The following is a 24973-nucleotide window of genomic DNA, read 5'->3' as shown; positions in this document are numbered from 1 at the left end:
CTCCTCACACCAAGGCCTGAAGTCCATGTGCCCAACCTCCAGTACCGTCTTGGACCTGGATCGATGGTGGCTGCGGGGGCCCTCAGGATAACGCACCCTCACCCATGACACCTGAGTGACAGAACAGCACCCAATGCACCCCTCAAAAGCTCCACATCCACTAAAGCCTGGATATTCAGAACAAGTAACAAACAAGCGTGAATGCACCATACAAGCTGGCTTGACCTGGCGCTCAAGTGACCAAATCAGGGTGCTCAAGCATCCCAAATCCTAACACAGGAAACACTGAAGAATGAAGGATTACCTATTTTTCCATTTTCAAAGTATTCAATGCTGCATCTTGGTTGATTTCTGCCATAATTCCCGCTAACCAGCCCCACTGGGCCAAGCCAAAGCATAGCAAACAACAACAGAGTAGTGAGCCATTACAGCTCTGAGCAGGAGGGTGTTTATTCAGTTTATTCAGTCACCTTCCTCCTTATTTTCATCACCATGACCCATTATTTACAAGTTAACACACAAGCAGTTCCAAGCACAAGAATACTGCCATAGGTGCAGCCCGGGTGAAAATCAGCGAACTTCAGCAAAGTACTTCCCACATTCCTTACATACATACGGTTTCTCTCCACTGTGAATTCTCCTATGTATAGTCAATTGCGAGTATGAAGTAAAGGCCTTTCCTCATTCCTTACATATATATGGTTTCTCTCCAGTGTGAATTCTCCTATGTACACAAAGGTATGAGGCTTCAGCAAAGGACTTTCCACATTCCTTACATATATTATGGTTTATCTCCAGTGTGAATTCTCCTATGTACATAAAGTCTTGAGGCTCCAGCAAAGGCCTTTCCACATTCCTTACATATATACGGTTTCTCTCCAGTGTGAATTCTCCTATGTATAGTAAGGCTTGAGGATTTAGCAAAGGCCTTCCCACATTCCTTACATATATACGGTTTCTCTCCAGTGTGAATTCTCCTATGTACACTAAGGCTTGAGGCATCAGCAAAGGACTTCCCACATTCCTTACATATATACGGTTTCTCTCCAGTGTGAATTCTCCTATGTATAGTAAGGCTTGAGGATTTAGCAAAGGCCTTCCCACATTCCTTACATATATACGGTTTCTCTCCAGTGTGAATTCTCCTATGTACACTAAGGCTTGAGGCATCAGCAAAGGACTTCCCACATTCCTTACATATATACGGTTTCTCTCCAGTGTGAATTCTCCTATGTATAGTAAGGCTTGAGGATTTAGCAAAGGCCTTCCCACATTCCTTACATATATACGGTTTCTCTCCAGTGTGAATTCTCCTATGTACACTAAGTCTTGAGGCCAAAGCAAAGGCCTTTCCACATTCATTACATATATACGGTTTCTCTCCAGTGTGAATTCTCCTATGTACATTAAGGCTTGAGGTTGTAGCAAAGGCCTTTCCACATTCCTTACATATATAAGGTTTCTCTCCAGTGTGAATTCTCCTATGTATAGTAAGTTTTGAGGCTCCAGCAAAGGCTTTCCCACATTCCTTACATATATACGGTTTCTCTCCAGTGTGAATTCTCCTATGTACACTAAGCTTTGAGGATTCAGCAAAGGACTTCCCACATTCCTTACATATATACGGTTTCTCTCCAGTGTGAATTCTCCTATGTACACTAAGTTTTGAGGCCAAAATAAAGGCCTTTCCACATTCCTTACAAACATAGTGTCTCTCTCCAGTGTGAATTTTCCAATGTTCACTAAGTCTTGAGGCCAAAGCAAAGGCCTTTCCACATTCCTTACACATATATGGTTTCACTCCAGTGTGAATTCTCCTATGTGCAATAAGTCCTGAGGCTCCAGCAAAGGCCTTCCCACATTCCTTACTTATATACGGTTTCTCTCCAGTGTGAATTCTCCTATGTACACCAAGGCTTGAGGATTGAGCAAAGGCCTTCCCACATTCCTTACATTTATACGGTTTCTCTCCTGTGTGAATTCTCCTATGTACACTAAGATTTGAGGCTTTCGCAAAGGCTTTCCCACATTCCTTACATATATATGGTGTCTCTCCAGTGTGAATTCTCCTATGTACACTAAGACTTGAGGCTTTCGCAAAGGCCTTCCCACATTCCTTACATATATACGGTTTCTCTCCAGTGTGAATACTTCTATGTATACTGAGGCCTGAGGATTGAGTAAAGTCATTATCACACTCCTGACAAATAGAAGGCTTCTCTGCACTATGAGTTTTCATAGGTACATTAAAATTAGAGGTCTGAATGAAGGCCTTCCCACATGTCTGACATTCATGAGGTTTCTCTCCTGTATGAATTCTCCTATGCATAAGATGTGATGATTGATCAAAGGCCTTCCCACATGTTTCACATGCAAAAGGTTTCGCTCCTGAATTTATATTCATATGGTCATGATGGAGTAACCCTTGACTCACACTTTGTTCTTGGGGCTGACATTTCTGGGGATTCTGTCCACTATGGTTTTCTAAGGGTACACCACAGTGCTGAGAACATGGGGAGGCTCCTCCACATTCCTTACACCTATATGGGTTCTGCTCACGGTGACTGTGGTTGAGGGTATGTTGCTGTGAGGGACTAACTATAAACAGTGCTTCTCTCCCTAGCAGGTACCCCATTGGGGAATTTTGTGTCTGTGAACTGAGAATAACACACTCCAAGGAACTTTTTCCAGGAGAGGGCTTCTTCAGAGTGATGTAGCTCTCACCATTCTGATCACCCTCAGAAGAAATCCCGCCTGTCTCGTCGTCTTCATGGGGCTGAGGGCAGGATTGATCAGTCGAGACATTATCATACAGTGCAGGATCAGAGACATTCCACTCGGGGTGGCAGCTTTCCTGCAGAACAACAGAGGATTCTAATTATTGACTTATTCACTGAGTCTTCCTGTCAAAAAACTGAGCCCTTCAGATGTAGTTCCACACATATGCACCACAAAAATGCAATTACTGACATATGAATTGTCTTACTATTGAATAACTTCATGTTACCGTAAGTTGGATGCACAACATTGATGGATAGAGAGTAAATTCTGGGACTTTCCCCCTTTTTAATTTAATGAAGGAATACAACTAGAAATAATTCCTTCTTTAGAAAACGGACACATCCATTTCAAGAGAAAATGAAATAGATCCACATGTGGATTTGGTTAAAGTTCTGTGTGGAACCTGTGATGCAGGGGTGAAGACTACGCTGCATCGTAATGCAGCTGAGACAGATCACGTGGCCATTGCAATGCTCTCACCACAAGTGATTCCTTTCAGGATCAATAAAGTTTTTTTTTTTCTTTCTGTTTTGTAGTTTCTATTCATTGGAGGTTGGGTGGGTGGAGGAGCACACCATGCAGTGTCTCGGATCAGTTCTCTGGGTCTATGCTGTCTATAAGGCGTGCTGGGTAAGGACCATCCATCCCTATGCAAAACAAGTATATTTCTCACTGCACCATCTCTAGGGCGCACAAATTAGCTTTCTAAACAACTACCACTGTCAAGCCAATCAAAAACTCACAGTATTTTTATACACGGTTGATGTCAGCACCTAGCAAAGCTAAGAGTCCTCTACTCCAAGCATCAGGTTTTGGAATTTCTCCCTGCCAATCCCAGCCCTCCACCTTTACAATCACATACTTGGTCCACTCCTGCTGGCATAATAATATTTATTCTGTATTCGTGAATCTTACCAACTCACTCGTACTTGCTGACCCCATTCCCAAATCAAAGTGCTGTAATACCAAATTCTGAAGTCGCGGTTTCAGTTCTGAAACTGAAGAGAACATGCAATTCACACATGTCACACATGTCACAATATGTAGCAAAATGATGCCATGTAGTTAAGAGTACATCTCTGTGGTTCTCAAAGTCCAAAGAGTCCCACACTAAACAAAAGATTCGGATAGTGGAAAACTGTGAGGATCTTGGCAATTCTACACTAGGTTATGTTTTTGTTTTTGAGCAGACCTGGTGATGTTCGGGGAACCAGGTTATTGAACAGATTATTGAACAGGTCACATTCAGGTACTGCAAGGCGCTCCCTGCTGTACTATCGTTTAGATCCAAACTATCAATGTTATGGTCTTATTTATTCGAAAGCCATGGAAGCAAATTACAGGATCATTCTGTGATTGACAGTCCAAGGAAATGAAGAGCAGCTTGAGTGCAGCACAGACCCAAGGATACAGGACACCAAGGCCCCGGCCTCAGCAGCATGTTTCACACATGCTCAGGGCACCCATACACTGCACAGGGCCTGATCCAGGAAGGGTCCTCAGACACTCACCCGCACACACGCCTCTCCTACCCGACCTCAAAACTCCTCCTTGAAGCCAGGAGATCACTGCAGGCTTCATTCCAGTGTGCCCTGTCGCAACAGAGACAGAGGCATGGATAAGTCACAGGGAAAAGGTGACAGGTAAATGCCCATGTTTTCTTGATATAAGTGGGCATTTATCTGAAAATCATGAACAGAATGTCCATTTCCAAAATTCCACATATTTCTAGTTATTCGAGAGGTAAGACCCAAGAAAATATCACAAATACTCTAGACCTGGCCTTGTGTATGGCAGATAGGGGGTTGATTAGCACAGTATGTTTTTGTTTTTTGTCTTGTTTTGGGTCTCACCTGGCAATGATCAGGGGAGACTCCTGACTCTGTATTCAGAAATCACTACTGCTGGTGCTCGGGTATGACATGGGTTGCCGGGAATTTAACCCACATGCACCGCTTGCAAGAAAATCACTTTCATCCCTGTACTATCTCTCTAGGTTCAGCAGCACATGGAGTTTCCTCAGCCCCTCATGAACTTTTCACGGATTTCAGTAAAACTAAGTGCATAATAAATCTGGAAATGGCCAAGGGTGACAAGATACCCTTATTTTTTAAGCTAAAAATGTATCCAGAAAGAGAGCACAGCAGGAGTTTCTCACGGATAATCCAGTTGTGATACCCGATATCTCCTAGGGTCCCTCAAGCCAGCCAGGAGCGATCCCTGAGTGCAGAGTCCAGAAGCAAACCCTAAGTCCTGCTAAAGTCTCACAAGAACCATTAGAAGTAAATCAAAGCACTGAAATAGGGCAGCGTCTAATGAGTTGAGAGATGAAATATCAAATCTCCTGTGGTGGGAAAGAGATAGTACAGCAGATAAGACAGAAGTGCTGCACACACATGTGGGTTTGATCCCAGGCAGCCCATATGGTCTTGGAGCAAGGCCAGGTGTGGACCCTGAATACACAGGCAGGAATAATTCCTAATCCCTAAGGAAAAAAGAAAATGCAAAAACCGTCTGACTTGAGTGACTGATGCAAAAGTACTGGGGGTGAGGCAGCGACAGTTTAACTTGCCAAGAGGTTTAAATATACGGTTCCATATGGCCCCTGAACACTCGTAGGCGTCATCCTTTAGCACAGAGCCAAGAGAACTGTGGACTGTGCCCCCCAAACAAAGGCAACAGCAAAACCAATTAAACACACAAAATTTCGTGTAGTACACAAAGTAAATTGTTGCACCAATGGATGGAACTATTTAAAGGGCCTGAGTGATAACTGGGCAGACAGGGATCTTCCCATGGACACAGTCGAAAACGGTTGATCTGAATCACCCCATAGGGTCCAGCTACCCCACAAGAGTAATTCCTGAAGACAAAGCTGAGAGTAAGCCCTGAGTATCCACAGGTGAACCCTAAAAAACACGAGGGAGGGAAGAAATACTGCACGCCTGTCACAGAGCTACTGTTGGACACACAGCTTCCGCCCAACCCCAGGGAGCCAACGCAGGTCTGTTCAGACATGGTTGGCTCCACACTGCTCTCACCGACAGCCTGCAGATTCTGGTAGGTCTCCAGCATCACGTCCCTGTAGAGCTTCCGCTGAGAGGCCTCCAGGCATAACCATTCCTCTGGGGTGAAGTTCACAGCCACGTCGTGGAAGGTCACTGTGTCCTGAGTCAGCACACGAAGAGGGTGGGAGTCAGAATCCAAATTAGCCTCATTCACACTACTCTGAGGCCAGGTCCCAGGGTCCTATATTGTCGCGGGGCCTCTCCACTCCGAATAAACCAGCCTCCATGCTCACGCATGACTGATGGGCCCCAAAAATCACATAAGGCAACTGCATCTGCTAAAGTGGGACGACGTGATACAGAAGGTTCTTGGATGTATCTGCCTTTCCTGGTAACCCCCCGGCCAATTCGAGCACCACTGTTCCAGTGAGCACTGTAGAGAGGATCACCTGAACACAGACTTGTACGATCCAAAAGGCTATCCCTGGGTGTAGCAAAAACTACTGCATGCTCACCGCTGCAGCCCCACAGCACATGACCACTAGGATTGAGAACTCGAGAGTCCATATAGACAACTACTCAGAACAGTGCATGGCATGTCTGCCTGTAGGAACTCACTGCACTGGACCACCCCACATCCCGCTCAAAGAAGTTAGAAGTTTCTTGACCCCAACATCTCTACTGGCCGCAGAGATCCTTGGCTTTCTCCTTGGGATCAGCACATGCCCAGAAATCCACACACAAGATTATGTGAACTTAAGACTATATGACCGAGCAGGTAGTCTCTCCAACGCAGGAAGGACAAAACAGGAGAAAAGCAAGTCTGGAGGCCCAAGTCACTGTAGTTGCCAGGGCGCAAACGGGGCCAACACACCCCAGGGTGCTCTGACGCCAGTCAGTTGTGAATCCAGAGCACAGAGTCAAGAGGACAGCTGATGACAAAAACGATGCAAAAGAAGCCGAAGCAGCAGTTTGGCGTAACAGGACAGCTATTCCAGGGACAGCATGTAGGACTGGCGATCCCCAACATCCCATATGGTCCACAAGCACTGCCAGGGGCAATGCCAGAGTGCAGCACAAGAAATGATTGCAAGAATCCTTGCTCTGCCACCCCAAAGAAAACAGAAAACCCAAGATGAAACCTTTGGACCTCCAGCATCCCATTCGTCACCTAGACCTTTCAGGAATGAACATTGAGCACTGAGCTTTGAGTACTCCTCATGCACCACTGGGTCGGCCCCAAGGCCAAATAAAACAAAACAAACATACACAAAAGCAGCTTCAAACAGCAGAAAGGGACGGTCCGATCGGAAGTCTCATCTTGGAATCCGTCCAAAAGAAACTCCAAACAGATGGTCCAAGAAGCCTGGGCACTCCTGGTACTACCTCATGTCATTCTATCCCTCTACTCCTACCTGGGGATGGTTTAGGAGAAGCCGCGTCACCATCTTCTCCTGTCACTGATGTTCTGAGGATCAGCGCGAGGCTTCCTGCAAAGACCTGGAGAAGTAGGAACATTGAGCACCAGACAGGAGCACCTCCTCCCACTCCTGAGCTCAGACCAGCCACACCCTCGGGCACAGCCTCACAATTCTACCTCTGGGAGACAATGGCAGAAGCTCCTGTCTCCGCTGGGGATGCAAATTTTGTTGGCATCTGTGTTGTACTTCAGGAGAGGAGCCTGGGCCCAGGCTAAAGGGGAAGAAAAGACAGCCTTCTCTGATCCCCAGATTCCTCTCTGGCTCCCACAGGAAAGTCCCTGTAGGCCCTTTCAGGGGCCGACTCTCAGCCCAGGAGCTCCCGAATATTAGCGCCCCCCTGCAGCTGGCAGCAGTGCTGTCCCTTGGGAACCGTAGCCTGGAATGTGTCTACACCATGTGACTTAGAGTGAACAAATCTTCGACGCTCTCTTGCAGGGTAGACAAGGACATGCACCTGGGCACTCCGTTCTGGGGACCTCAGTATTTACCACAATGGCAGGTGTTGTCTGCTCTGGGAGAGATGAAGAGTCAGGGGTGCTTTGTAGCTTGATGTGAGGGACCTGAAATTCATGAACCAGAAAAAGATACACTGGTATTGTGGTTAGAAGGCAATAATGTGAACTGGGTGCTTGACTAGATGAACCAACTAATCCTCTGTATCCGATATGGCCCCCAGCAGCGCCAGGGACAATACGTGAGCTTAGAGACTCGAGTAACTCATGAGCATCTCCGCGTATGTGCTCTCCCCCTAAAATATAAAGAACCAAAAATAGCCCCCAAAATACATTTTCATTGGCAAACCTCTGCCACCTGCAGGCCCCCTTCCCCCCCATATACCCCGCATGATCGCGTCTATCACGGGAGAAAATGAAGATAACCAGCAACAGGTCTCCTGCCATTTGGTGGAGGGGCTGAAGCTCTGCACCTCAAATCTCAGGATTCTACAGAAGTGAGCTTAGGGCCGATGGTTCTAACATGGGACTGCTGGGACGATTGGAATAGCCAAGCCTTCGGATGATTCCCGCATTCACCCACTGTTGCCCCATCCTGGAGCTGGAGACGATCATGGCAAAAGGGGCATGCCAGAATCACGAACTCACAACTGTCACACCTGAACCCTGAGACAGCCCCCACTGCACCCCCAAAGCTCTGTGTCGCCCTAAAGCCTCCATCACACCTCACGATCCACCTGTATGTTGGCGAACAAGTGAAAAACCAGCGCAAAAGTGCCCCCCAATTTGGCTCGGCCCCTCGGCTCAGAGTGTGGAAATGGGAAGGTGCAGGGTGCTCACAGGAGGTTGTTCGAATCCTGCAACTAAATCCTTCTTCAGAGTTCCCCTTCCAGGTAAGGTAAAGGTAAAGGTAAAGGCCCTCCCGTTGATCGTCGATTTGCTCGAGCGGGCTCAGTAACGTCTCCATTGGAGACTTTGTTGTTACTGTGTCTGGCATATCGAATACTCTCGGTAGCTTGCTGGGCTCTCCGAGAGGGGCGGAGGAATCGAACTCGGGTCGGCCATGTTGGCCGCTTGTAAGGCTAACGCCCTACTGCTGTGCTATCGCTCCAGCCCATGGGGAGCAAATTTACTTGTCCTTTGCCAAGTGAGCAACAGCCCCAGTGTCTGAGTGAGGGATGGAAAATGAACCATGACATTTATGACATCACTTATGACATCACTTCCGCTTCCATTAGGTACTGTAAAGAGCCAGAGTCTAGGCACGGAGAACCTTTTTGCCACCCAGGTGAATCTGTGCTGCACGGAGGATGGACTCGAATAGAGGAGTGGAGAGGCAAATGCTGGACTGGTCGGTCACACACTGGGGGACTGGGGGTAAGGAGAAGTCGCCTGATCATGCATTTTCACCTAACATCAAATCAATGATATCTAAACACAGACTGTTACCCTGACTCTTCTCAAATGATCTTTGCGCTCAGAGACAAGAGTAAAAACTGAGCACTGTAGGCTGTGGTGAAAAATATAACAAGAAAAAAGGCAAATTCTACCGAACGGGGGGGGGGAATGATGTACAGAGACAAATTCGAGAATGAAACATTAAAAGAGTCAAATTTCTGGTCCTTAAAAATCCCCTATACTTGGGGCTGGAGAGACAGCACAGCGGATAGGGCGTATGACTTGCACACGGCCAACCTGGGTTCGATTCCCCGCATCCCATATCATCTCCTGAGCATTGCCAGGAGTAACTCCTGAGTGCAAAGCCAGGAGGAAACCCTGTGCATCGCCAAGTGTGACCCAAAAAAGAAAAAATAATCCCATATTTTTTATCTAGCCGTGCTACAGAAAGTCACATTTTCTCCTGAATCCCTGTTGTTCTTTCACCATTGTGCATATATATGTGTATATATAAGTGTGACTTTGTTTGATTTTTGTTTCGAGGCCACAACCGGCAGATTCAGGGCTTACTCCTAGCTCTACACGCAGGAGTCACTCTGGAACAGACCATATGGGATGCAGGGCATAGAACCTGGGTCGATTGCTTGGATGGTTCCTTACCCACTGTACTATGGCTCCGGGTCTAAGTAAACGTGCTCCTAGCACACCCAGTGGGATTCCTGAGCAAATGTCCTTACTCCTGGAAAACCAAAACTTTCTTGCTTAAAAAAAAAACAAAATCCTTTATCCTGGTTGGACTCTAGTTCTAAACAATTTAGGTTTAACATTGGTTCATCATTTCTCCTCTGGTACAAGGAGCTGAGGCTTTCTGAGTAACACCCATCCCAATCACACCCATTTCCTTAGTATTCGTTTTTAATTCCCTGTGCTCTGCTTCCCCTATACATTATTCACCCATTCTCCCTAATTACAACCTTGAATTGTAAAGTCAGATTATCCAGAAATCTCTGGATTTTGTATTTGTAAATAAAATGTTGACTTTCTCTTTCCTTTATATCCTCTACAGTTTACTTTATAAAAATATCCTTTTTTTTTTTTCCTGAACAAGGACCAGTGCAGTCCCAAGTTGGGAAGATTGTGCTGGGAGGATAGGGATGGCCATGCCCCCAGCCCTCAGCTTTGTCTAGACAAAGGAAGGCAATATTATGCTTTTGTAACTTCAGAGTTAATTAACTGCAGATACTATATACTCCTGGGCATTGTCTTGTTTATGAGACTTAAGCATCATCTGCGCTTTGTTCTTAGCACCCCAAAAGCAAGAGACTGAATGGACCCAGGAGAGCTGTGAGCTACCCAGGCATCGAAAAGGGACAGGTAAGAGGGGTGACTGATCATTTACGCAGATAAACATTTGGCAGAGTAAATTCTCATGGGGAGATTTACCCAAGGAGACACTCTGTCTCCCAGGGATATCTATGTTGCTTTTATCTTTTCCTCTAGTTGTATAAGTTATCAAAACTTGTAGTTGTTTGGATAAACACAGTAAGAGACAAATATCCCAACACTTAGTTCTCTGGGCTTTGACAGCAAATAAGGCTTTTTTTCTTTTTGCTTTTTAGGGTCACACCCGGTGATACAAGGGAATACTCCTGGCTCTGCGCTCAGGAGTTACTCCTGGCATTGCAGAAGTGACCATATGGGATGCTGGGAATCGAACCCAGGTTGGCTGTGTGCAAGCCAAACACCCTACCCGCTGTGCTATCTCTCCAGCCCCCAGAGCAAATAAGGCTTTTAACACTTAATTCTCTGGGCTCTGAGAGCAAGCAAGGCTTTTACTGTAAATCCCAGACTAAGTCTTCAGGCCAGTTCACCTTCTCCTTCCCCATGGGGATCCTGTCTCTAATGCTGTAACTGTTTGCATCAAGACCATGCACACGTGCTTTCTAGAATGTTCCATTTCGAAGCTGGGGTAGTTTTCCCACTTGCCCCTGGTCCATACAAGTTCCACGGCAGAACCTCCCTTTTGGGGTGTTAGGGACTACAGTAACTGAAGCCCGAGTCAAGTAATTATGACCAAGCAATTATGCCCAGGAGTAGATATACTTGAGTCCATCTACTCCGAAATACTAGGAGTATAAGCATTGATGGTCTTTCTGTGTTTAACCAAAGAACAGTGCTGTAGAGTGAAAACATAAAAATGCTATAGGGGAAACAGGGAAGCAGGTACAAATACACAGCCACTTCAACTACAAAGCAGTACAAATACAAAGTTGAGAATAACCAGAAAGTTATGGTACATAAGTAATCAAGACTGGCCTGGGGAACTGAGACAACACGAAGAAAAATACAAAGGAAATGTTAAAGATAAACTTTAACTAAATCAGGGATGTTAGCAAGGACATGATAAGCTTCTCTGGGAGGAGCAAAAGGGGCAATTCACAGATGAAGCCTAAGACACTTTGGGTTAATATCCAGCAGATCACCAACAGCCTGGCCCCTGTTTCCTTCTTTGATCCTCTGTTACCCTTCACCGGCCAGGGTGGGGAGACAAATCACAGCCACCAAAGGCATGCAGCGCATGTCTAGACATTATTTGAACACAACTCTCAGTGTAATAGCCGGGTTTTGCCTAATCAGGGAGAGATGAAGAGTCGGGGTGCAATTTTCAAATTGATTTTAGGATAAAGAAATTCTACGTTAGAAAAAACAAAAATGTGGAGTCAGAGATATTAAGCTGGGAGGGGCGCTTCCCATGCTGACCCTGATTGATATTCAGCATCTCACATGACACCTAAAGAACTTAAAAAAAAAAAAAAAGAATTCCAGAGTGCTGCTCCTTAAGGAAGCCCCGAGATTACATATTTGTGCCCAAAATACAATCAAAAATAGTCCCAAAGTAAATTTTAAGTTGCAAACCGCAACCACCCCTAGAACCCCACCCAAGAGATGGTCTGGAATTCAAGGCTACTAATGAATAGTGACTGAGGGCTACAGTGTCATTTGCAATTACGAGCTGCCCCTCAAAAATGAACAGTCCTTTTATAGTTTTGGAGGCACCACCGGCGATATGGACGAGAAATGTCTAACTGCGCTCAGGCACCCGTCCTGGTCGAACTTGGAGATCGATCTTGGGTGGGCCAGATGCAAAGCAAACGCCCTAACCGCTGTGCTATCTCTCAGGTCCTCTAAGTGAACCTGCAGCTTCTACAGCAGTGAGGTTGGGCCCAGCGCAGTCCCGAACTGGGAGGGTAGGAACGGCACAGCGCCCCCCCCACCCACTCGGCCCCACGCCCACCTGCCGCCGTCCCTCGGCCTAACTGCAGGGGATCCCCAGAACCACGCACTCACACCCGCGACCCCTGCACCCCAGCAAAGCCCCCACTGCAATGACCAAAGCTCCGAGTCCCCCACAAAACCCCGGCGGGCCAGGCCGCAGGAACCGCCTGGATATCAGTTGAAAAAGCTTAAAAGTGTCCTTAGAGCTGGGTTGGCTCCGCCCCTCAGTGCAGAAACTGGGAGGCACAGTGTGGGGTGCTCAAGGGAGGCCGCTAGTGTCCTGCCAGGAAACCGGCCTTCACAGACCCCTTCCACTATGGACAGACAGCCTCTTCTCCCTGCACGTGCTTAACAAATGGAGGCCTGATCCAGCATCTTGCACGCAAACATGTAAATGCCCTGCTGTGACGTCACTTCCGCTTCTGCAAGCAGCCTTAAAGGGCCAGACACCAGCTGCGCAGAGAACAACTAGGAAAATGCAGGTAAATGTGTAAGGCTGGTTGGCTGGAGCGAAAGCACAGTGGATAGGGTGTTTGCCTTGTAAGCAGCTGACTCAGGTTCAATCATCTGGATTCTATATGGTCCCATTTTGGTGTATAAAAGATTGTTAGGATTTTACTGCTTCCAAAGTGTAAGTCTCAAAATGTTTACCCTCAATGTTTGTGTAAATCAAATGGAAAACTGAATACAATGAGTACAGATATGCTACAGCGAATGAAGTGCTTCCTTGCATGTGGCTCTACCTGGACACAAATTATGGACAGCACTGCGGGATGTGACTCCCAGAACATAACACAGAAGGGCCTGAAGAATAGAGGTCTGCCCTCTATACAATGTCAAAAAAGGCTAACCACAGCATCCTGGTAGATCTATGCCATGATCTATGCAAAGCAGGGCCTCTGAGCCAAGTCAGAGTCACAGCAAAGAATGAAACCATGGTGAGTCGTGACAGTACCCAGCAAAATGCAATGTTTGTACCTATTTACTTCTTATTTAATTCCTTCCACCTTGCTTTATCACTAAGAAACATTATTTACCAGTTAACATACTGGGAAGTCCACATGCCAGGACATTGTCATAACCACGGTGCAGGGGATAATCAGCAAGTACCTTTCACTTACTGTACTAGTATCACAGGAAGCTTTCACAAATAACAGGATTATTTCCTTCCTTACTGTACTTTTGTATCTATCCCCCACCTACTTGTTGAAACTAAAATTGTTTTACCTAAGGGCCCTGTTCTGACGCCGGCCATTGTTATCATGGAAGTGATTGATCCAACATAACTTTTATATTTACTAAAGCTTGAGGGAACATGAAAGTTTTCCTATATTCCTTACCTACAGGATTTCCTCCAGGATTGTCTTTAAAGTTGCAGGTGAGAATAATTCACTTTCCACGTTCTTACATAAATATATATATTCTTACATATATAAATATGGATATTTATATATAGCTTCTCCCCATGTGAATTCTCCTATGCATAAGGCCCAAGGATCCAGGAAAGTCCTTCCCACACTCCTGACAGATGTAATTTTTCACTGCAAAATGACTTTTCACATGCGCAGTAAGGGCTGGAGAAAAACTGAACACCTTTCCACATTCCTTACACTTATGAGATTTCTCTCCACTCTGAATTTTCCTGTTCAGAAAGCTATGCCAATTGCATCAAAATCTTCCTGCAGTCATTTCATATATAAGGCCTCAATCCAGGATAAATTTTTCTCACACAGAAAAGCTTGAGGATTGAGTAAAAAGCTTCCCACACCCCTACATATGTCTTCTTCGAGAGTGAATTTTCCTATGTTTAATAAGGAGTTAGGGGAAAGTGAAGGCTTTGCAAAAGTCATAACAAACATAAGGTTTGTCTCCTATATGAAAATTTCAGTGTCACAAAAGAATTGTGAAATAAGCAAAGGCCTTGCCACACTCCTTACATATATACATGGATTCACTGCAATGTGCGTTTTCTTATGGACAAAAAAGTTTGAATAGTAAGTGAAGACCCTACGACAGTAGTGACAGGAACAGTGTTTCATTCACCTGTATGAACATTCCTATGCTCAGAAAGACCTGAGATGAAAGGCCTTTCCACCAACCTCACATATATAAGGGTTTTCTACAAAACAGAATTTATGAAAACTAAGACTTCAGGAAGAAGCAAAGGCCTTCCTACATTGCTCCCAAATATAAGTTATCTCTCCAGTGTTCCAGTGTGAGTTTTTCTGTGTACTAAGGCTTGTGGAATAAGCAAAGACTTTCACTCTGTATATGCATATGGTTTCTTTCCAGTGTGACCTTTTCCGTGCATACTAAGATGTATGAGACAGAGAAAGGCCACAGCACATTCCTTACATGCATACGGACTCTCCAGTATGAAATCTCCTATGTATAAGGTATGAGGATCCATCAAAGGCCTTCCCACATTCCTTAAACAGTTTCTCTCCTGTGTGGATGTTTACATAGTCCCACCGGGGTCATGCTGGACTCAAAAGTTTGTCCTCAGTGCTTACATTTCTGGGAATTCTGTCCAATATGGGCTTCTATGGGAAAGTGATGGTGCTGAGGACATGGGAAGAGTGATCTTCTGATCACCCTCAGAACACATACCACCTGTCTCGGCATCCCTGTGGGGATGAGGGCCAAATTGCTCACTTGAGCCTTTATCACAGTGTGCAGGAAGAGACATTCCAAAAGGGCTGGCTACTGCCATGTAGAAGAACAGAGGATTGCACTCATTAGTCTATTAGTCTGGAGCGATAGCACAGCGGTAGGGCGTTCGCCTTACAAGCGGCCAACATGGCCGACCCAAGTTTGATTCCTCCGCCCCTCTTGGAGAGCCCGGCAAGCTACCGAGAGTATTCGATATGCCAGACACAGTAACAACAAAGTCTCCAATGGAGATGTTACTGGGCCCGTTCGAGCAAATCGACGATCAACGGGAGGGCCTTTACCTTTTACCTTTACCTAGTCTATGCCATGAGAGTTTTCATGTCAAAAGAAATTAAGCTCTGTAGGTAGGTAGCTGGTAGGGTACGGGACAATGAGTTTCTTGGGTAAATAATAAATCCAGATGGGGATGAAAGCAGTGACGACGAAGCCAACCCTGGGGATTCAGAGAGGAACTGGCTTAGCAGAAACCCAGAGAGTTGGAGACATGGAAGAGGAACAAAGGCTGGTAAGATCATCAGAGAGCAAGGTCTGGCCAACACTCTACCCCTTGACAACACGCGAGCAGTGGACTCTCAGCATCAAAGAAAACCCCAGGAGGCAATTTCAGAAACATGATTTCAAACTGAGAGTATCAGGCTAGTAGAGTGTGTTGCATGCAGTCAATCTAGGTACAATGTCCAGAATTCCAAAGGGTCCCCTGAGCACGATCTGACTAATAGATGGATGGAATTTTCCTTTATCCAATCATAAATGTTTCATTTTTAACCTCTATTATTAGTAAAATAACATGGGTGGGATCCAGGAATGTGACCATCCTTGTGAGAAATCACAGGTAAACGGAATGGTCTCATGGGATGTGGAGAGCTTGGGACCTGACCCATATTCCCACTTATAAAAGATTTCATCAAGGCGCCCCTTCTATCCTTTCATACAACATTCTGTGCACAGTTACATGTATCTAAACTCTCCAACTGAGACCAGAGCAACTGTAGATCTGGGTAGGGTGTTGTTTGCACATGTCCAACCTAGGTTCAATCCCCAGAATCCTGTAGTTTCCAGGAACACCATCAGAAATAATACCTGAGTGCAGAGCCAAGAGAAACCATTGAGGATCACCAGGTATTGTAGTATAATAGTGGTCTGCCCTTGCTCCCTGGCAGGTGAGATCTTATGTTTCTTGATTGCCCATAACCTTTCAATTACCTTTGTCAACTGATCAGACTTTGACTTGTAAATATTGTCTTTCTCTTCTCCTTAATGTCTTTTGCATGGTTAGCTATTTCAGAGCAATTGCTTTTTGTATGGATACAGGAAGACAGTTACAAAGAAAAGCCTGAGCTTTACAGTTGATGGTCTCCAGATAATATTACCTCCTGGACATCTGCTCTCTTGACTGAAGCTTCAGCTGCCCTTACTTCATCAATCTCATAAAGAAGGGTCCGATGAGGGACTAGATGGACCCAGGGCAAGTGGTGAGCTAGCTACGCTGGGATCAAAATGGGCCTGGTCAAAGTACCATAATGCTTATATATAAGAGCCTGGTCATGGACAAATTTTGTCACGAATCAAAAAGTAATAACTAGACTTGGACGCTGCTGGGATTGGGAGTGATTGATCCGGCCTGAGTCTGAATCTGTGGTGAGAAGTCCCCAGGAGATTCACCAACAAGTTTAAAAGTGTCTATTACTATGTTCATACAGAATGGTAATCATTAGGACTAAATATGTCAATTAAGTTGCTAGTCAGAGGAGAGTAGTAACACACCTTTAGGGCTGCTTTTTCTTCATGGGCTGCAGGTAAATGGGAAGTCTAGAAAATCATTTTTCATTGCGCTTCCCATGGGGAGGCTGGATTGTGGTCATGGTGAGAGAAGAAAAAGAGCAGATTCAGGGAGACAGGGGGAATGAAGGAGACTGAGAAAAGAGATGGTCCTCCTCCACCCTGATCCCCTATCTTCCAGTATATAGGCGTTACACCCACCAACTGCCCCCAGTGCTGTGTAATCCCATCAATGGCCAAGACCCAGAGACTATAAAGCCCGGCTCCTGAAAGAAAACACACAGTCTCCTGCCTCCGTGTCTGGCTTTCTCACTGGTGCCTTTTGGAGGAGGGTGTGTTGAGTTTCCCTCCCAACCCCGAGCAGAGCCCCGGCAGCTCAAGACCTCTGGTTTGAGCCACAGCCATGTTTAAGACCACTCTCCAGAATTTCAGACGAGCCTCATGCATGAAGGAACCGGCAGAGGAACCCAGGTGTGCTGGACCTGGGGCTGAGATCTCCAAGCTGCTCCTATTGGGACTGGGCCTCCTCCACCCAGATCTCCCATCTTCCAGTATATAGGCGTTACACCCACCAACTGTCCCCGGTGCCGTGTAATCCCATCAATGGCCAAGACCCAAAGACTATATATGCTTATCTATAAGAGCCTGGTTATCCCTCTTTTTGATTCATGACAGAATTTCTTTTCATGTATGTGTGTGTGTTTGTGTATATATATATATACACACATGTATATATATATATATATATATATATATATGTGTGTGTGTGTGTGTGTGTGTGTGTGTTTGTGTATGTGTGTATATCTAAATCTATATGCATACTTAATTTGTTCACAAGTCAACCTCCACCTACCAGTTTTGTAGAATGCAGGTTTGGATTTGGGCGCTACAGGTGGCAGAACTTTGACCTTACCTGAGTGGTGCTTGGGGAATCCTGCGTTTTACAGGAGACTACCATGGCAGACTGCTTGCAAGGACAGGTCCTGTATTCCTGGCCTATCTCTGACTGCAGGAATTCAAATTCTATATAATTAATGTGAACTTTGTGAGAAAGATATTGCAAGTGGCAGGGATGAGGCCCTGCTGGTAGATAGAGGGCAGGGCAGGGTTGCTGGTACCTGGGGCCTCCTGGTGCAAACCTGAGCCAGAAGTACAGGCTACAATTTCAAAGGTTTGCAGTGGTCTGGAAGAGCTGAGAGTGAGTGGCAGGGCACTTGCATGAAAGCAAAAGACTTAACTTCAGAACTTGAATTGCCAAGGAATGATCCTGGAGCACTGCTGTGTTTGGCAAAATCCCGCATAGCCAATCCTCCTCCTGCCCAAATAAAGGCAATGAGGAGTTAACTGCCAACAGAAGAGGTGTGAAATCTAGTAATATATTCTGAACGCTCAGTCCTTTGGGTTTTTTTGTTTTGGGACCACATCCAGAAATGCTCAGAGCTTACAGGCCAGGTTTTCAGACTATGATTTTACTCCTATGGTTATGTGATTTAATAAAAGAAAAAGAAGATGAAATATTATACTTGGATCCAGAGTGATAGTACAGTTGGCAGGGCATATGTTCGATCCCTGGCATCACATACATCCCCCAAGAACTGCCAGGAGTGATTCCTGAGTGCCAAGCTAGAAATAAAACCTGAGCATTACCGCTGTGTCCCAAAAAGAAAAAAGAAAAAAGAAAAATTAAATTTAATGCAAATGAGATTTTAAAGTCCATAATTTCGCTAAGAGCCTCCAACTCCAACTCCTTCATTTTCCCGTAACAGCCATCCTTTGAAAGGGCTCTAGAAATTTCACAGGTAAGAACTTTCCATGAAGGTATAAACAGGAGAGAGCACACCAGACTGAAGCAGATGCCAGCCACCTGGAAGGCCAGAGGGCCTTCCCTTGTATCCAGTGTCCACTAGTCCCCTGAGCACAGAGCAGGACACAGACCTCAAGTACTACCAGGTGTGGCCCCAAATCTCACCTCATCTGCTCCCCAAGTAGTGAGATACACCCAAGGAGAGGAGCTCAGAGGGCTGAGCACCTGATTTACCTTTGGGGGACAAGGCATGGCTCCCCCTGCATCTCAGACACACAGACACAAGAGGGGGAGAGTCTCTGACTATCTCCAAGTTTGTAGCAAATGGATCGGGTGAGGGGGAGAGGGAAAGACAGGAGAAACACTCCAACTCCAAAAAGATGCATAAAAATTTCTCATGTGTCAAGACAAATTTTGAAGTGGGAGGGTTGGAGTCATACATAGTGATGCTCAGGAGACAATATCACTTAGTGATGTTGTGGCAGGGATAACTCTGGTAACCACAAGAAAGACAAACGCCCTCCTGGCTGTACTACTGCCCCAGCCCCTAAGAGTGAGACATTTAGAACCTATTGCAGCTGGTCCCTGGAAAACCCCTTTCTGCAAGTACTCACTTCAACAGCAGGGCACACTCCTGGTCTTGGAGAGATGGACAGTGAAGGTGCTTGGAATCTGGACAGGTGAGGCAGAAATTCTTTTTTTCTGAGGAAATATAATCACACAGGGTTAGCAAAGCTAGTAAGTTGGTAGGGTGCTTTTCTTTCAAGCAGCTAAGCCGGGGTCAATATGCAACAGGACATAGGCTCACCCACTCCAGCACTGCTAAAAATGATGCATGAACTCAGAACCAAGAGTAACCCTTGAGCATTGTTGCTGTGGCCAAAAAAAGTACAATAAAATAAGTAATGAAGACATTTCTGGGGCCGGAACGATGGTACAGCAGGTAGGGAATTTGCCTTCCATGCGGCCAACCTGGGTTCGATTCCCAAAGTCCATATGGTCTCCCAGTACTGCCAGGAGTGATTCTTGAATGTAAAGCCTGAGTAAACCCTGAGCATCGCTGAGTGTGACCCTAAAAATCTAAAAAATAGAAATTTCTGTGGAAAGAGTTTGGAGACACAGTATAGCAGGTGAGGTGCTTGTCTTGCACTCGGCCACATCAAGTTTGAATCCTGGCATCCCATACGGTGCCCTGAACCCCGCCAGGAGTGATCCCTGAGTGCAAAGGTAGGAGAAGTAACTGAGTCTTGCAGTTGTATTTCCTACTGACTAAATAATTATTTCATTTAAACAAATAAAGGTGTGGTGGCCAATAGTGATCCTAAATTGCATTATTAGAGGGGTTAGGGCACACTCTGGAAGTGCCCAAGCTACTTCCTGCTAAGATTGCATATTTGGTTGCAAGACCCACTGTAGCACCACACTGATGCACCCCTCCAGACTGCAACCTGAGTTGGCTTAAAGCTCCACACCTTGGGGCCTGAGTGACAGCATAGACAAATGAGCATTTCTTTTGAAGGTGGCCAACGTGGGTTTAATTCTGGCCATCGCTTCTGGTTCCTAGCACCACTAGGAGTGCTTCTTGAATTTAGAACCAGGAATAACCATAATGCCTCGCTGTGTGTGACCCAAAATGCAAAATAAATAAAAAAAGGAAAGAGAAGCTCCCCACCTCCCTGAACTCCCAGAACCCACTGAATGCACAAGGACCAGTGAAAATCAAAGACTCTGCCAAATGCTTTTAAGCCCCAAGCATATGAAGAATGTACCCAGCCCCACCCCCCATCCAGACCTGACACCCCCCAAGAACGACAGGACAGAGGGTAGGGTGTTTTTTCCTTCATGCTGCTGACCCAGATATGGGGTACTCTGAGCAACCCCAGGAGTGACCCCTGAGCACAGCCAGGTGGGGCTCAACACCCAACCCACGAGAAAAAAGAATGCGCCCCCAGGTCCCTTTGATGAGGGAATCCCACGCTTTAGCACTACTCCACAATCAGCCTAATGAATGAAAGGAGGCCAGTAACGGGATGTCCTGGGGACACTGCTGGGATGATCCACCCACCCCTGTGACTGACTAGGTGCCGGGAGTCACCCCGAAACTAAGATAACGCTGAGGTGCCCTGACCCGCCCCATCATATCTGGGGGCGACTAAGTCTCCCTCTAGCTCTGACTCTTTCTCCTTTGTGAGGGGCCCGAGCAACGGGTCAGCAGGGAGGGCGCTGGCCCCACATCCCGACCCCCCAAAGGGTCCTCGGATCCCCAGGGAGGGAGTCCTGAGCGCCACAGGGTAAGGGGCTAAAGCACAAAAAAAATTAAAACAACTTTTGTTTCCACTTTTCTTCGTTCGGTTATTGTCCTTGTTTCTGGAGCTTTCAGAATGACCTTAGCGCTTCAGATTCGTTTTTCTCCTCGAACACGTGCTTCCTCTACCCACCCACCTTTTTGGGGAGCTCTGGGGGGCTTTGGTCGGGGGTTACTCCCGGCTCTGGGCTCACTCCCGGCCGTGATAAGACGCTGTGAGGTGCCAGGATCGAACCCGGCCGGCCGCGTTCCCCCCTTACGCATCTTTCTAAGTAACTTCTACTCAATAAAAACGATCGTTTTTCCCCAAAAATCAATTTATAAATAAGATAAACCTTTCGGCAGCAGCTCTTTGTGCGACCCGGGTGAGGGGCCGCCACCCGGGCCACCGCCACTGAGCGAACCCGCCGCCCGCAAGGCGGAGAACGCGGAAGTTCAGGCGCTCATTGCGACCACTCGGGCGGCCAGCGGGAAACCGACCTTCCCGGACCCCCCTGCCCCCTGGGTACCCCCTCACCCGCTCCTCACCCTCCGCACCTAAGCCAGCCCACCAGCACTTCCGCAGACTTCCACGACGCGCAGGGAAAGCTGGTCCCAACTCTGTGACGTCATAGGCAGAGCGCCCAGAGCCTTAAAGGGCCAGGCTTCAAATATTCCTGACCAGATACTTGCCTGGTCAGAAAGGTTCATTTTTCCCCGTTTCTGGGATAGGATCAGGTGATCGGGACATCTGATATTTGCCAGGTCTGGGATAGATGGAGAGTGACGGACTGAACAGATAGCACATCAATCAGAAGTCTTTGTTTTGACGAAGGAAATAAAATTCGCATTCTTTGCAAACAGCCACCCAGACCTCTCTGAGTCCCCACGTTTATTTATATCACACTGAAAGTATAGGTCTTGAGTAGCTTCAACTGTTTATTTTCACAATGATAGGAGAGATTCAGAAACTAAGTGAATCACGTGGCTTAGAAAGTGGTCAGGGGTAGCCCAGAAGGGGACTCAGGAATTGGTGATGACTGGGAAGACATTTGTGTATGCAAAAATTCCTGTTTCTGTAGTTGTGTGTGTTCAGAGTAAACGGTGCTCTCCAGTTATTCCTTGAGAGCTATGCGCAGCAACTCTTCAGACAGTGCTCAAAGTCTACATAGCAGTGATTCTACATGGATCAGACAAATGAATAGAAAGTCCCTTACCTCCTGTGCAGCTAAATAATCTTTAATATTTTAGTACTTGATGATTTATTAAGCTATAATTCTTCAAAATTTGAACCAGTGGGAAAGAATAACTGTACAGTAGTAGTACAGGAGAAAGCCTCTTTTTCAGACATGTTGATCTATTGATCTGTTGTTTTGAAAGAATACATATTAGGGCATCAAATTTTTGTGTACTTTAGCTAACTTGCAACATTGCTTTCTGTAAAACTGCTTGGCTGCTTTGCACCTGGGGGAGAGGGGACATGGAAAGTGATTTACTGTCCCTGAAATGTATTGTCTCAGTAAAGCACCCTGCAGATTTGGGTAAAGGATAACTCAGGATGCGGGTGGTTGGGGGAAATTGCCCTTTCCTGGAATGTATTGTCTCACTAAAGCACCCTGCAGACTTGGGTAACTCAAAACGAGGATGGTCAAGGGACTAAGGCTTAATGATTCCAGCTATAACCTTGCTTGTGCTGACAATCGATATACGTAAATGCTGATCTTTGAATCTATAGGCTAAGGAGTGAGGTACTTTTAAATGGATTGGTTAAGAAAGTATATGTTGTTACAAATCTATTGGCTATGAAATGTGCGGGCTTTGCTGTAATGGCCAGTGAAGGCCTATATAAGGTCCCCTTTGAAGAAGTTCGGGGCTCTCAGCCACTGCCCGTTTTTGGGGTATGCTGCGGAGCCCCAGCATGCTGGTCTAAATAAACCCCGTTTTTACTCCTGCAGGAATTGTGTCTATCTCGTCTCTCCACGGCTCCCAGGGCTAGGGAACTCCCGATCCCAACAGTTTGGCTATGATGATTTGGTGCTTGTTACCGTAAGAATATGAAATTAATTTAGTTTACAAGTTTACTTTTTAGCGGAGTTATTACAAAAACATTCTCAATTTCTTGTAACCATTCCACTAGGGTGCCAGATCGTCACAGAGTACAAATAGGAAAAATAGGTTAGGGTCCCCCCAAAGTGAGGTAGTAAACATCAATAGCTGATTTATTTCTGTATTCGCTTTTCTTTGCTTCTGTAAACATGCTTGCCTCACTATGCTTAGATAAATTTGCAGGGTACCAGGATGTGGGTCTGGTGAATTTAATTTTGTGGGTGCTTATGAAATGGACAGGTGAGTCAGAATGTGCTTTTTTCTAACCAACAGACTGTGCTTCTGTTGGGAGGCTGCTGCTTTGCCTGGCAGAACAGCCTGTAACCTGGTGTGAACAAACACTCCAAATTTTGGAGTTCATTCGAGATTTGATGGGGTGGGGGCCCAACATCCCAAATCCCTGGGATGTCCGCAGAAAGCCTTCAAAGGACCTGTTAGTACTGGCGATCTTCTCTCTGGTCCCGAGAGTCAGCTGTGGGATGATGTAGAAGGCTGGACGCAGCACAACCTCCCCTATCTTCAACTTCCCCTATCTTCCCACTACCACACTGTCCTCCCATTGTTCATCGATTTGCTCGAGCAGGCCCAATAGTGTTTCCATCGTGATACTTGTTGTTACTGTCTTTGGCATATCTAATATGCCATGGGGAGCTTGCCAGGCTTTTTCGTGTGAGTGAGATACTCTCAGTAGCTTGCCAGGCTCTCCGAGAGGGGTGGAGGAATCGAACGTGGAGCAGCCTCAAGGGCCACGTGCAAGGCAAACGCCCTACCCGCTGTGCTATCGCTCCAGACCAACTACTACACTGTTCTGTTGAAAATATAGCTCTAAACATTTTAGGTTTAACACTGGTATGTCCATTCTCCCTTGTGACAGGGAGTTTAAGTTTTATTGGATTACACCCATACAATGCTCCTGAGGCACTCCCATTCCTCTATTTCTTGGAATATAGCTCTAAACACTTTATGTTTAACATTGGTATGTCCTTCCGCCCTTGCCAGAGAAAGCTTAGGCTTACCACAGTGCACCTGAGGCACTCCCATTCTTCTATGTTTCTCTGTAACCTCCCTCTCTGTGCTTTGCTTTCCCAACTGGTCTGTCACATATTTCTCCTAATCAGACTATGTTAAGTTGTAAGGTCTGAATCCTCAGAAATCTGAGTGAAAAACTGCTTTTCTCTTCTCCTTATGTCCTTGGCATAATTATTTTAGAGCAACACCCTTGTTGTATAGACATAGGAAGATAGTAAATACTCTGACATTGTAACTTGGGAGTTAATTGACACCAAATAATACTTCATACCTGGGCATCTGCTTTCTCAATCTAAGCCTCAGTTGCCCTTAGTCTCTAGCACCCCAAAGGCAGTGTCATGATGAGGGACTGGATGGACTCACGGCTAGCTGTGACGTACCCTGGCATCGAAATGGGCTAGACCAAAATGCCATATGAGTTAAGAGCATAATCATGGACAAATTCTGTCATGATCCAAAGAGTAACAACTAGATTGGTACCATGCTAGGGTTAAGAAAGACTAATCTGGCCTGAGCACTGTAATCTGAGATCTATAGTAAGATGTCCCCAGCTTAATGTATCTATTACTGTGTCCATATAAAATGACTACTAATTTTATTAAGGAGTAGAATTAAGATGAATGTTTATATGGTTCCTGAACTAAGGGAAAGAAAAACGCACCCATAGATGGCATTTCACCTTTAGGTGGGTCTTCTTACTGAAAGAGTTTGTCCTAGAAGAAGTTTCCTCTGAGAGAGGGACCATACATCCATTGATTGTATGACCTCGCCTATGTGTAATTGCTACCCCAACTCCCTCATGATTTGGGGGATAATTAATGCTATAAGAGTTGGCAAGGGAAAAAATCAAGAAAGAATCTGAGAGGGAAAATCCAAGAGAAATGAAGGAGATTCATGGGAGG

General features: G+C 45.9%; 1 protein-coding gene across 1 annotated transcript; it reads right to left on the bottom strand.

Moving 5' to 3' along the window:
- Positions 1 to 570: 570 nt before the first annotated feature.
- LOC130022014 (zinc finger protein 420-like) lies at positions 571 to 5946 on the bottom strand (the record flags this gene model as incomplete). Its single annotated transcript, XM_056112739.1, has 4 exons — positions 571 to 675; positions 845 to 1684; positions 1769 to 2351; positions 5789 to 5946. Coding segments are annotated over 4 exons (1686 nt in total), but the record flags the coding sequence as incomplete, so codon positions are not given.
- Positions 5947 to 24973: the final 19027 nt, after the last annotated feature.

The sequence above is a fragment of the Sorex fumeus genome, unplaced genomic scaffold, assembly GCF_029834395.1.
Source record: "Sorex fumeus unplaced genomic scaffold, SorFum_2.1 ptg000019l, whole genome shotgun sequence".
Lineage (NCBI taxonomy): Eukaryota > Metazoa > Chordata > Mammalia > Eulipotyphla > Soricidae > Sorex > Sorex fumeus.
This window is presented reverse-complemented; position numbering and strand designations above follow the sequence as displayed.